Source organism: Pangasianodon hypophthalmus, chromosome 8 (genome assembly GCF_027358585.1).
Source record: "Pangasianodon hypophthalmus isolate fPanHyp1 chromosome 8, fPanHyp1.pri, whole genome shotgun sequence".
In the NCBI taxonomy this organism is placed as follows: Eukaryota; Metazoa; Chordata; class Actinopteri; order Siluriformes; family Pangasiidae; genus Pangasianodon; species Pangasianodon hypophthalmus.
In genome coordinates, this window is record NC_069717.1 from 13,663,265 (window position 1) to 13,678,000 (window position 14,736).

Sequence of the window (14,736 nt, forward strand, 5' to 3'; positions counted from 1 at the left end):
GGAAGCAACAACACGGTGCACTGTACAACAAACTCTTTCAGATATTCACTGTACTGCTGTCTAAACTGTTTGTCATTTTCTCCTGAGCTATTCTGAGAGTTAACAACAGGATATAAATGAGTGCAGGATATAAAAATAGGCTAAAAGCAGGCTAATGATACACACGAGTTCACATGCTGACGGAAAACTCACAATTAAAGTTGTTTGCTAGACTTTTCTGAAGTAATTCTGACCCCATTATGATATTGAAAATGTCTCTGCGTTTCTGACCTATGCACCAATTCTGTCGCTGTTTTTTTTTTTTTATTTTTTTTTTAAAGAAATATGTAAGTGTTTATTATCTTAATGAATCCCATGGGCAGCTGCAGGGTGCGTTCAAGGACCCGAGTTGTCAGAGTGTTATGTAGTGTGCTGTAAACAGTGTTGCCAGCAGCGTTGCTAAATCTTTGTTAGGGATTGCGATTTTGACTGTATTAATCAACAAGAAGTCATGCTTTTTTTTTGACCATTTCTAGTTACATATACTGTTATTTATAGTTAATGTTTTGGAATGTCCAAGAGTCATATTACAAGAGTCATACCTTTCTGTTATCACTTACATTATAGCAGCTATAAACAGTCATCCTCTCTTCAGCCCCTCTTTTCTTCCCCCTTCTGTTCGACAGCTTGTCTTGTACCCGAGAAACGCTGACACCTGTGAGTCCTTCCATAAATGTTAAATAAATAAATGCCTACTTACAGAAATCTACACCATATCAGTGATTATACATATTTCTTTGTGATCTAATAATGCATTTTTTAATGTTTATTATTAGCCTTAGATTCTCTATAATGTCCACCATACAAGTCCCTATGAATGATAATTATATGAGTATTATAATGCATTAAAATGAGTGCGTTAATATAAACCTGTGATTTGAGTTACAGCTGGCACTACTGTCAGAGCTGTGCTGTTATAGAAAATTAAGCAACACCTTCTGACCAATCAGAATCAAGAAATCAACAGTGCTGTGGTATGATAGATTATCATTTTTTCTTATTGAACAAAGAAGTCTTTGGTCACAAACTACACAACAGAGTCAAACAAAGAATTTGCTAATTCTTAATATAGTAATTATTAGTTAATTAATTGATAATTTCAATCAAGAATGCGAACAGAAAGAAACGCTGGTAGTAAGAGGTTGGTAAATAGACATGAAGGAAACGGTTATGGATGGAACCAGGAAGTGTGTGGGTGTGACAAACAGTGGTGATTGGTGATTGGGAAGATTGACTCGTGCAAGCACAGCTCAGTCAGGCTTTATACACTGGGAGTGATTTGACCGGACCTGCTCTCTCAACTCGGAAAATCAGCAGCCGTGATGTGAGCTAGAAAGCTGTACTGAGTGCAGGACAGTCCCTAACATCTGCTCAGAAAGTTGCTCGACTTGTCTTTAGCCACTTTATTTTGAAATAATACTTCTTTTCTTATTCATCTTTCTGTCAGAATAATTCAGACAAAACATCCAGTGCTCTTCCACTTTTAGCAGTGAGCTGATAAGTGTGCTTTACAGCACTGTAGAACATCGTGTAACTTTATACATGAAGCATAAGCAGTAATGTACTACACTGTATGGCCAAAAGTATGTGGACACCTGACCATCACACCCATATGTACCCATTCCAAACCCATGGGCATTAACACAGGGTTCGTCTCATCTTTGTTGTTCTAATAATCTCCACTCTTCTGGGAAGGTTTTCTTCTAGATTTTGGAGCGTGACTGTGGGGATTTGCTCATTCAGTCACAAGAGTGTTAGTGAGGTCAGACACTAATGTTGGGTGAAGAGGCCAGGTGTGCAGTCAGTGTTCCAGTTCATCTTAAACATGTTCAGTGGGATTGAGGTCAGCGCTCTGTGCAGGCTTGTCGAGTTCTTCCACTCCAACCTTGACAAACCATGTCTTTATGGACCTCGCTTTGTGCACAGGAGCATTGTCCTGCTGGAACAGCTTTGGGGCCTTTAGTTTCAGTGAAATGAAATCTTAATACTACAGCATACAGACTCATTGTAGACAATTGTGTGCTTTAACAGTTTAGGGAAAGCCCACATAGGGTTGTGATGGTCAGATGTACACATAGTTTTGGCCATAGTGTATTTGTGACTCTTAATTCTTCATTTTCAAATTGACAATACTCAAGGCATGGAGATATTAATATAAATATCAGTGACCAATGAATGACTATGTGAACATTACATATATCATACCATACATTGAGATGTTATCCTGACCAAAAAATTATATGTATGTTGAAAGATGGAGTCTAATCAGCAAGATGATTTGGAGCCCAGTAAGGATGACCTGCCTTTGAGAGCTAACACAAATCACATCCTGGTCAGACACTATGTCCTGGACCTCAGTGTCGACTTTCAGACGGAGGTCATTGGAGGCAGTATTGTCCTGTTCCTAGAGCCATGTAGAGGACCCGACAGGACAGGGGTGTTAGACTTGGTATCCCCGTCCCGGAAAGGCGATCTAAACTCTCCGTATGTTCATGATGGTGAAAAAGCCAGAGACTTTGCTACAAATGCACCAGAAATCATGGTATCACAAGGAAGCCAAAATGATGCAAGTAACATGTCATGGGATGATGTGAGCAAAGACTTCACCTTGATTTTAGATTGTTGTGACCTGTCGGTGTCCAAGGTGGAAGAAGTGGATGTATGTACTGTTTCTGAACTCAGGAATCTTCTAGAGGTTGAGCAGGTGGCTCTGGACTCCACTCAGGTTTCATCATTTGGTTTAGTTCAGAGGCTCATCTCTATTCCTTCAGCCAGATGGAGACAGCAGCAGGATCTGTATCTCCAGTGCAGCTGTGCCCGTGCTGTCAGTCAAACTGAGCCTTTACTGTTTCACATGGACCAGTGGAGCCTTCAGATCAGGAAGAAGGGGGTTCAATCCCCTCATGCCTTCCCTCGTGCACTCAGGATCTGGTACAAGACAAAGCCCACAGGAGGCTCTGTGAGGTGGACCAAGGACCAGGATGGTGGGTAAGCAGACACATTTGAATAATGACAAAAAATGCCAACACTTATCATGGCACATGTGACTGAATTTAGTGATTTTTATTATATAACTGCTTCTGAATCATCATTTGTTCTGATTACTAAGTGTTTTAATATTTTTACTGTTTACTCCACCATGTTTCTTCAGACCAGTCGCCTAAAAACCAAAATCCACACTGTGATTATTTAATTGTCCATGATCTCATTTCGGCATTTTAAAATTTTTCCTGAGCGTCTATAAAACACATCCTACATTGTTTTTCCACTAAAAATCATTCATTCCACTTCACTTAACTGCTTTATCCTGGTCAGGGCCAGAGTGGATCCAAAACCTTTCCCAGGAACACTGAGTGAGAGGCGGGAATAAACCCTGGATGAGACACTAGTTCACCTCAGTGCACCATGCACACACTTTCACACTTATTTTCTCCTCGAGCAATTTAGCATAGCCAGCCCACCAACTTGATACACATTAATATTCATTAGTTAGCTAATAGTCTTAATAGTCTTTTGTAACTGGTTACTGTTTTCGACTGATTTGTTGCATGACTAAAGGCTTGTGATGTGACTTGGACGTGCAACAAGTGACTTATGAACATCTCTGAACTGTGCTCTGTGGGTTGGACTGCACCCTGGATATGCAGGTTGTGCTGTATGTTGATGGCTCAATCACCATGAGTTATTTAAACGAATCTCTTGCATGACAGATAAAATCTGATTCTCAACTGTGTTTAAAAAAAAAGGGAGAATTGCAGAAACCACGTTAGGTTCTCAATTCGCATTTTCTCCAAAAAGTCTTAAAAAACATATAGTCTGTTGTGATGAATGTTTTGCATGCTGCATAACTGCAATCAGAAAAATGTGGTGCCAATATGATAATTATTTTTACCTTGTTGCCATGGAAACAGCTGAACTATAGTGAGAAAGATCAGAATAAATGCTTTAAAAGATGTAAAAGATTTAATGTTGTTGTATACCTTTCTCACATGTTTAGGTGCTGTGTTTACATCATGGGATCACCAATCAATAACAGGGCTCTCTTCCCCTGCCAAGAGCCACCTGTTGCAATGTCAACGTGGCGAGCCCATGTGAAAGCCCCGTGTGAATATATGGTTCTGATGAGTGGTGAGAATCAGGCTGTTCCTGTACCCGACGAGACAGGTCCAATACAAATCTGTTTTCAGCTTAAATGACTACTCAAACCCATGTCTCCTGGATAACTTTTTTGTCTCCTGGATAACATTAGCTATTTCTTCTCTATTTATCAGGTTTTTTACAATGGGATTATTATGTTACTATGCCAATGCCTGCCTCGACTTTTACTATAGCAGTTGGTAAGTGGCAGGAAGCCAGATCATTGCCTCACAACTATGAAGAAGGGCAAAGTGAGGAGCCTTGTGCAAATTCAGACCGGTGAGTTATTTCTCTCACTTTAGCATGTGATGTGAAGTTGTTTGTGTTGTACTGAAACCTTTGACACTTGTGTATTACAGCAGAAACTTTGATTATCCAGGAAGTTGGCCTGAGAACCAAAGCAGTAAAAACCAAAGCTCACATTACAAGGAGGAAGATGAGAAGAAGTTTTGCGCCCATGTAGATTATCCATGTCGTTTCATGCACAAAGCATCTGTTGCCCAGGTAGTCATACCCCACCGGGTTTTTGCCCCATCCTGTCACCTGCACAAGGCTGAATCCACACTCCTGCCTCTTTTGCCCTTCTGTTTGGCTGCTGCTCACTCTGTATTAGGCATCCACCCATTCTCACGCCTGGATGTGCTCATTGTTCCTCCAGGGTTCTCCAGTCTGGGCATGGCCAGGTAAGTCTGTTTGGTGTCTAGCAATGCAATTTGTGCCTTTATTATACATTCCACACATCATGTAATTGCTGGGTCCATGTGTTTCCTGTGAAATCAAATAACATTAAAAGATAAGCATCACAAACACCCGGTCAGCAGTACTCCATGTTGTCTTTTGTGCATACTTTCCATATTTACTCGGCATTGTGTTTCTGGTATTTTCCACTGTAAGCTGGGACGCCGATCTGAAAAGAATGTTAATGCACCTAGCATTGTGTCTCAGTTCCTTTAGCAGGCAGCGAAGAACTACGTAACTTGTTGTACCAGACACTATTTTAGGTGGTTTACAAACACACTAACCTTTTATATTTAGTCTTTATAGAGGAGGTTTTTGACAGAACAACTGGCCGTAAATCAGTATTCATCAAATATTCTTTAGCTTTCTGCAGATAGTTATTTATGTGTTACATATACTTTTGTGCACCACTCTCTGCATATGAGGTGGTCTGAAAGGTCTTGGATTTAAATGTTTTTTTTTTGTGCAAAATGAGCAGTGATTTTGTTAATGTATTCTTGTTTATAGTGTATTACGGAACATGCTTTCTCAAGCTTTGCATATTTTAATAAACTAAACAAAAGCTAAATAAAGGCTCTAATTTAACATAGCAACATGCCTTATAATTTGGAATGAGTCATATCCTGAAAAATAAGCAAAAAGCAAGAAGGGAGGCTGTTTAGCTGCACGTCGACTAAACATGCACTTGGGTGGCCGTAGGTGTGTTCTTGTGCTTCCCACCAGCTCTCTGGCCAGGATTACATGTTCCACAGGAAATGAAGTCATTATACACTGCCTTCGGCAGGTTCCAGTCATTTATCAGGGAGAAAATGTCGCATTCTAATTAGTAGTAGGTATATAAGCTACAGGGTGGTCATTCTGCCACTGGTTTTCTTTTCCAAATTTTGCTTGCTTTGTTTGTCTTGATTCAAGATTAAACATGAAACGCCATGGTTCTTTGAGGTGACGTCTGGAGGTAATTTATCTTATATTACTCACCTCACAGTTTATTATAACCTGGATTTACTAATGGACCCTGGATGACAGCAGTAATGTTGTTACTGAGAGAAACAGATTGTCGTTTTTCCTTCCTTTTGCCTTGTATGAGTCCCAGCAGTAGTTGGATCACCTCCTCTGGGAATGGTACAGTCCTGCAGGTCTTATTTTGAAAAGCCAGGTCGAACCAAATCTGAGGAAGTAGCATGGTCAACAAATTTGGGCTGGGGGCGGGAGAGGGGTGCTTTGAGATGCCATTCCCCCAGGATGTGGGAGAGGATGTGTGGATTATTTCCAGCAACAAAAGCCATTAGCTCCTGGAACTACTTCAGAGAAAGGAGCTATTTAATCTAAAAACTGGGAAGTATGTGGGCCTGAGTCCTTGGGGCCAAGCCAGATGCTGTTTTTATATCATGCTAGTTCATTTATAGTCAGGGTTTGGGACACAGCAAACAGGGGGGCATCGTTCTGTACTGAGATAAGAAGAAGGGGAGGGCAGGAAACTAAAGATTAAAAAGCAAGGGGAGTTGTGTGTGTGTGCGTGCGCACGCACATGCTTTGTTTTTTTTCCCCTAGTACCCACATAACCTCTCTGTTCTCTCCGTATCATGGTAAAAAGAGCCCACAGAGAATTTAGTTTATCACAAAACCTCTTCCTGTAGCAGAATTATCCATGTGTTGATCGTAGGAAGTCATAGGAAAGTCGTCTGGGGTGCGTGTGCCGATCACTCTGGTGTGCATTGTTGAAAAATCACATAGAGCAGTTCTAGACGGCAGTCTGAGTGATGTAATAACACACTCGGAGGAATGTTTATCTCCCGATCTTCAGCAAGTCATGACGCAGGCGTTGATTAAGACACACAGGAAGGGCCTGTCCTTTTTCCTGGTTTTTTTAATCTACTCAAATTGTGTCCCTTACCATTTTTTATGCTGTAGCAGGACATAGTTGGAATATTTTTAGTGTCAGATGTGCAAATATGGGCATCAGTTGCTCTCGGATAGGGATTCTTCAGTTCTGGACAAACGAGTGGTTTGCCTGTTTTCACACACACTGCCAAGCGAGTGAGGTGCTACATAAATGTGACTGTCTGAGTAGTTTAAGAAATAAATCAAAAGAGAATGGTTTCTTCTGTTTTTTATTCGACTTAGTCATTATCAGTTAGTGCTATGTTGTGGAGAAAAAGGTACCACTACCACTTAAAGGGATGATTTACAAGAATGCTGAGGATTTTAGGAGTTGTTTCAAGATGCCTAATCGTCAGACTTGATTAGTAAGATGCTTCTTTTACCCTGTTACTTTTACTAAAGTAACCTACTAAAATAAGTTTACTTTTACTCAAGTACATTAAAGACAAAACATACAATTTATTTTATTGCAGTTAGTTATTATACTCACTACATTTATTATGTAGTTGAATTTTAAATTCTGTCAAGCATATAGTGCCATAGATTGTATAACACCATTGCACCATGTAGTGAATATATGTGGTGAATAGGCTGACACTCGAGATTTTGCTGCTGGTAAATCAATACTGCTGGTAAATTATTAAAAACATATTTAAAAAGTGACTTTTTTATATATTTTGTGGTTAATATGGCATGTATGTATAGTGTCTTTTTCATTTTTTCATTTTGTCTGAGACTAAAATTATAGGCTAGTTAATATTCTAGCATGCTACTTAGGTATCCCTAGACACTTACTGAAGTAATTATTTGTAATTAATTGGATCATTTAAAAAAAAAATAACAGCACATTTACTTCAGTAAGATATTTGGCTACTGTATTGACCTCTGCTCTAATGTTATATCAGGCTTCCTCATTCACAGCCTTACCAAACACCTCTATCAAACATTAACCCACATAAATAGCACATCATGAGCTATTACCAAGTAATTACTTTGTTTCTGTAATAGTAGTTGACCTTATATAGCCTGGTATTTCTTTCTGAACTTAAAAGTATTCAACATTGGCATTTTCAGACCGTTTTGAGCCTTTTGCTGTACATATCAGAGGAGGTGAAGTATTCTGAAGAATTAACAAGTCATAAAACCATCCTTTAGGGTCAGACTCTCATAAAACTGCCACCCACCAAATGTTTTATGTTCCCACCTGGTGTATGGCCTCATGAAAAATTACCAGAAGGTCTTTACAGTTTCACTTGACTTCTGAAGCTGAAAAAAATGTGGCCGTTTTCTATAGGCAGGGTGTGGCCATACCTGTCTATAGAAAGAGTGAAAGGAAGAAGATTAACCCAGAGGCAGAATGTACGTGGCGGTCCAAGTGCTGGCTTTATTTTAGTCTCACCTGTTCCACAAAATAAAGTCCCTGAATTGTTACCTTAACTGTAAGTAAGTAGCTTTAAAAGAGAATTTTAATACACAGCTGCTCACAGGGAATGTACTCTTAGGTGGGTATATGCATGTCTAATGTCCTTTGAAGAAGCTCTATTGGCTATGGTAAAAGCGCATATGTAAGGTTTTGACAACCTTTTATGCATAAGTCATAAATGCATACATCCATTGGTGGCTGCGCAGCAGGTAGCATTGCCACCTCACAGCTCCAAGGTGCCAAATTCAATCCTGAGATCAGATTACTGTCTGTGTGGAGTTTAGCGTATTCTCCCCATGTCTGGGTTCATCTCTTCATTCTACTCGGTGGATTTGCTATGCTAAATTGTCCCTAGTTCTGAATGTGCGTGTGAATGAGTGTGTGTGTGTGTGTGTGCGCGGTGCTCTGTGATGGGCTGGTGTCCCATCCACACCCAGTATGGGACAGGCTCCAGATTCGCTGTGACTCTGACCAGGATAAAGCACTTACTCGAGACGAATGAATGAATGAATGAATCTTTATCCATTAGAATGGAATGTAGAACTGTTATGTGGGCTTGCACCAGGGTTTTGCACCAGCATGTCAATGTTAAAACATTATCAGCTAACTAATGACTAGCACACCCTCCATGACCTGCAGCTATTTTTGTAGCCGCAGGCTAGGTTATAACTGGAAAATATATTCTCATAAAAAAAGATATACTTTTTAAGTGACACACTGGCGATATATTGCACTATATTCGCTCACTCACTTTTCAAGGTCGCGGTGGATCCAGAGTCTAGGCAGGACTACACCCTGGATGGGATGCCAGTCCACTGCAGTATTGCACTAGAATACAATTTCATTGGACATCGGTATTTTCAGTTAAGTAAGGCAAAAATGAGTAGTAGGGTTAAGGTGTACGTGTGATTTTAGTTCTTTGTTCATAGTTGCCATGTTTCCTTGGATTGCTACTAGCAAACTGAAGCAAGCCAAGCATGAGGAACAGATTATTCAACATAAATATGGAGAATAGTTATGTGTTATTTCTGTTACAGTTTTGGGGACATACATTACCTGTCCATTGTGCTATTAGATTATTAGACACCAATTATTTTAATGTAAATTTCTCTCAAATGTCATAGATCACTGCTGTTCGAATGGCCGTGACACCCCAATTTAAAAAAAAAACAATGAAACACAGAATGCAAATTGCAAATGCAAATGATTTGCCCTAGTATCTTTGTACATATTGGAGGGACTAATTTGAAGCTGTATAACTGCTCAAAACTGGACCAATTTGTGTAAACTTAATTATCATGTAGCTGCTAATGGTAGGCAAATTAGCATCAGGCCCTTGTCAAAATGGTAAATGTTTATAAAAACAAGTTAGGTCTGATTGGATATGCTGATTAGATGTCACTTAAAATCTAGACAACTAAAAAGTGAAGTGCTTGGCCAGTGTATTTCCTCCACATCACACCTTCTACCCCATAAATATTAAAGGAAATATATATGCAGACAGGTGGCAAATTAAAGGAAAAACTGTTATGCTGTGGTGACAGTTTGCTTTGGCATGGTCCACATGTCCCCTGAAGGGGAAAAATCACTGCAAATGAATAAAGTTCTTCTAACTGACCACATTTATCCTATGATGAACCATTTCTATCTTGATGCGCATTGTCTTTGCAGATGATCCTGCCCCATCTACAAGGTACAAGGGCTCATTAAATGGTTTGATGAGTGTGAAAATGATACATCATATGTAATGGGCTTCACACTCGCCAGATATAAACCCAATTGAACAGTTTTATGAGATTTTGGACCAGTGTGTTAGAGAGCGTACTCTACAACTGTCATCAAAACACCAATTGAAGGAATATCTTTTGGAAGAATGGTGCTCATTCCTCCAGTGAGGAATCTGAGGTTGTTCTGGCGGCTCATTGTGGCCCAACCCCTTACCAAGTCACTTTATATTGGTTTTTCCTTTCATTTGTCACATCTCTCTATATATTTTTTGAAAGTCGCCAAAGTCCACTCATGTTACCAGTGGCAGCTGGAACTGGATAACTTTTTGTGTCTGCTATCTTAGATTATACCTTTGTAGGCCTTCTTTTTTTCTGCTGATTATCCCCACAGAACTTTTAAAGCTTATAATTCCATGTAATACCTTGTTCGTGACCTGTCTGCGTGTCTTTGAAGAAACCTGGCATTATTTCTAGGACGTGTTCAGCCCTAGGCTTTGGGCCCGTATGTTTGCTCACTTGAGCTGATCAAGCACTCTTAAAATGACCATATGGGGGAAGGCGAGTCGAGTCCCAGGGGTGCGGAGTATAATGTGGGCGATGGACGTGAAGCTTTTGGAATGTGCTGGACCAGCCAGGCCTAAAGGGAGGCTGAGATAACACCATTTAAATAGTGTTCTCATTCTTTCTTTCATTCTCTCTCTCTCTCCCTCTCCCTCTCTCTGTCTCTCACTTTCTCTGAGGTTCCTTTCTCTCCTCCACTCCTCTGTGATTGCTGAGTAACCTAAGAAGTGTGCGACAGAAACTGAGTCTTTTAGAACAAAGGGACTTTGGCATGAAAGACAGCTGTTAATCAAATTGTCAGGGATGAGGCATTTTTCTCTGAAAGTCTTTAGAGAGGGAATTTTTTTAACACCCCTCCCCCCCTTTACATTCCAGCCACCATGTGTACACACAAACTTCAGCAAATGAAGGAATGCTGAGCACGCCTGCACCTGGAATAAAGGAGGTTCATTTCAAAGGACTGTTTAGTAGCCGCAAAGGCGAGACTTGTTGTTTTACTTTCCCTCTCTGTTATGCTTTCTCTTTTCCACTCTCACTTTTTATCTGAGCTCATTTTTGAGACTTGTGTTATGTTCTGTTGTCTCCTTATAATGAAGATAGCACGGTTCAATGTAGAATGCACACTGTTATTATAAGTACATTCCTGCCTAGTTATCAGGGGCCCTGCTTACTCTCTCTATCTGCCCCATAGGTTACTGTCTACTGAAGAGTATAGCCTGAGAACTGAGGCCATATATACCCACTTCCACACTGACATGACTGCTGAGACACTATCTATAGACCTTTAGCTCTGTCTTACATCTTTGAAATAAGCCTGAGGTCCTCTTTTGCAAATGGGAAAGCATAAAAGGAAAAACGAATGGCCAGCACACCATGCAGCAGAACTGGAGTCTCAATCAAGCTGAATGGTACAGAGGGTTTAATTTGGCTGAAGGGTTGATTTAAGGCCGTGAAAATGCTAGCAGATCACTCAAGCTCTAAACTGTCACAAACTGGAGCCATGCACGGGTAAGAAGCCACTGGACATTGTCCCTAAAAGAGGATCTGCTCCGCAACTGCAAAATGCATGAGACGATTCAAAGCTTGGGCTCATATTCACGTTGTGTTTACACTCCTTCATTCCATGACACTCAGAGAAGGCCTGCCGTTCCACTTAATCTGATTTCACCAGGCCAAGAGAACTGCCCTTCCTCCCTAGACCTCCGCTGAGACACATAACTAAAGTTCAAGCGCAGAGATTGCTTAAATCCATGCTGCAGACAGATAGCGGATATTATTGCTAGGGATTTTGACTGACCATTTTTCTTGCGGTTTCAGGATCAAAGCCTGGGAACAATTGAGACGCACAATCTGTCACCAGGAAAAGTGTGCAGATTGTTTGCAAACAGAGAAACGACTGGGTAGCCAGACAGCGGTGAGGTTAATTGCATTGTAGACTTTGTATTGGCAGCATTTCACTAGCAGATCATTAGTCTTTCACAGGAATCCTGGCTTTGCAGTGCTCAAACTGTGCAGGCTAAGATGATGAGCATCAATATTTCAGACTGGATCTCTGTCTGGAGCACCAAATTGGACTATAAGTTGTTCTTCATGTACTACTGGAGTCTGAATCAAGCTGAGTTTATTTTGGCTGAGGGGCTGGTTTAAGGTAGTGGGAATGGTAGCAGATTACTTAAGCTCTAGACTACACAGTACCATGTGTGAGTATAAAGCCACTGCATAGCATCTGCAAATGAGCATCCACTTCCCCAACTGCATGACCTTGGATCCAATTATAATTACTGATATGTAACCAGACTTTCTGATCAAATGTGTTGTATGGATTAGTAGAACTGTCTAACTTAGTTCTTGTTAAGTGGAGCTGTGTAGGTCTAACCCCATCACTAAACATTCTTTATTTTTGGACGCTGACAGAGGAAAGCATTTCCTCACTTTTTTTATCGAAACAAGAGTTCAGTGAGATTGCTCTATTTGATAAAGCCGTGACTACAGTCCTCCGGCATTCCTGAGTGATGGTCTCACTCTTGCTCCATAGTTAACCTTGAAATATGTGAGACAGCACATGAAAAGTGCAAAGAGAAGGTGTGAGAGAGGTCTCACAATGTAAACATTCTTTTTTCAAACACCTGCTTTTGTAAAAGACACTGCTTAGTGAATACCTGAGCAGCTAATGTGCAGTCAATCAAGTAGTGAAAGAGACCCTGTCTTCACCAGACACCCTGATGCATACCTGCACATGGGAAGTCAGCTGAAGGAAGACTTTCGGTAAAGAATAGGAGTGCACCTTCAGGGGGATCAATTCAGACGTCTCTGCAGACTTGTTATAAATGTAAGGGCAAATAGATTTGTGGAGTCATTTCTGTAGTCACATATATGTTGTCTTTATAATATATATGTGTGTATGTATATATATATATATATATATATATATATATATATATATATATATATATATATATATATATATATATATATATATTATAGCTCTGTTATTTTGATTTGCTTTGGATTGATACAGGACTATTAATTGTATGGGTAGTGGGTTAGCTAACGTGTGTGTTTATGTGGCAGAACATGACTAGTGTCGCATGAGTAGTATTAACATGTCTCTTGAGTGATTGGATCACAATTGGTAAGCGCTAAATACAAGTGTAAATGGGGTCTTATGTCCCTTAGCGACACATTGTGATCCATTCACTCAAACAACATACACAGTGGTGTGTTTGCAATGTTGCTTCACTGAGAAATACTGTATGAAGTTACTATTGCACTTGCAGTGATGTGAATGACTTAATGTTGGGCTTTAAAATGGTGTATATGGTCTGGAAGGGGCACATTTAGAGTTTCACAGTAGCCATCCAAATGTTAATTATTCACAGCTCCATATATTTTATATTCCATTGAAATACTAATTACCTTTTTTGAGTGGCCAGTGTCTTTAAAAAAGATTGCTCTTTGACAGATATAAGCCAATGTTCTGTTGATTTGCTTGCCTTTCAAGATGGACACAATCGTGGAACAGCATGCTCACTTCCCCTTTCAGCACCACAGAGCTATTATTACAAAAATGCAACTGCAACAAGTGCTGTAAGAGGCCCATTGGGGCAGGAATCACGCTGCCCCATGCTCGCTGTATGAGCATTTTATTGCAGGATGATCAGCGGACAGGACAGTTCAAAACAGATTGCTAGACAGGTTGCCCTGCTGTCATGATCTTGTTTTATAGTAAATAAATGGATTTAAATATAACACATTTCCCCAGACAAAATCATAAGTGCAGACAGTGTGTATTTGATGTACAGAATCATTTAGATAGAAAGAATCACAGAATTGTACGATATATAGCAAAGATTAGGGAAGGGTAAGGGAGTTTGTACCTCAGAAATGCATGGGCACCATGGTAACCTTGTTTCCCACACAAAGGCTGACAAAAAGGAAAAAAAGAAGAAAAATGTGTCTCTCGTTTCCAATGCCTGAATTTTTTGTGCTAGTTTCAGGTCTTTTGTGTGGTTATTGAGATGTAGTTGGGCTGAAACCTGGCAAACACACCTGCTGTATTGAACACAGTTGAACAAATGTACATTTAAAACCACTCAAAACAAGCTGCTAGACAGTACGGTGGATGAATGTATGGTATTGATTCTTAACTGTTAATTACAGGGTTGCTCTAAAAATTTAATACATAGTACCCTATAGCATAAGTCAAGTGTGATAGCCTTTCGAGTTATGTTTGTTTGAGGCTGTCATTAACGTCATCCTGCCTCACCAAGGTCTATGGTGATGGGTCACTGCTGATAGCTGCAATACAGACACACTGTTATTATATATTTGGGCCAGTTTTTTAAAAAGGCTGTGATATCTTCTCTTTAGCAAGAACCGCCTACTTTTATAAGAAGAGTTTGTTTAACTTAGATTGCTAACTGCCAACCAAATGTTTACTCGCCACTGTTTCAGATTAATTCTCTAATATCTTAATGATGTGATGATGTAAACTTTTCAGCTTTTTATTATATATACAGAACTGTACAAAAGACTTACGCACATGAAAAGAAATGCTGTAGAGCAAAAATAATGAAACTAAATGTTTCTACATTAAAAAAATACTATAAAGAGCAGTAAACAGTAATAAATGAAACGAAGTCAATATTTGGTGTGAAGATCCTTCGCTTTTAAAAAAAAAAGTAGTCTCAGGTACAATGTGTGCAGTTTTATAAGGAAATGAGCTGTAGG

The 14,736-nt window shown here is 39.8% G+C and overlaps 1 protein-coding gene across 6 annotated transcripts in view; it reads left to right on the forward strand.

Moving 5' to 3' along the window:
* The window catches only part of aopep (aminopeptidase O (putative)), a 72,871-nt gene that overhangs the window by 672 nt on the left and 57,463 nt on the right, over positions 1-14,736 (forward strand). The window contains exons 2-7 of one of the 6 annotated variants that reach the window (XM_053236308.1): positions 666-696; positions 928-1,013; positions 2,294-3,027; positions 4,037-4,203; positions 4,311-4,455; positions 4,536-4,859. In XM_053236308.1, coding sequence (XP_053092283.1) covers positions 2,294-3,027; positions 4,037-4,203; positions 4,311-4,455; positions 4,536-4,859 — 1,370 coding nt within the window. In that variant the 5' untranslated portion in view covers positions 666-696; positions 928-1,013. Of the gene's footprint in view, positions 697-731; positions 1,014-2,293; positions 3,028-4,036; positions 4,204-4,310; positions 4,456-4,535; positions 4,860-14,736 lie in introns of those variants that run through there. The other 5 variants (XM_053236311.1, XM_053236309.1, XM_053236310.1 and 2 more) reach the window with 5 other exon arrangements.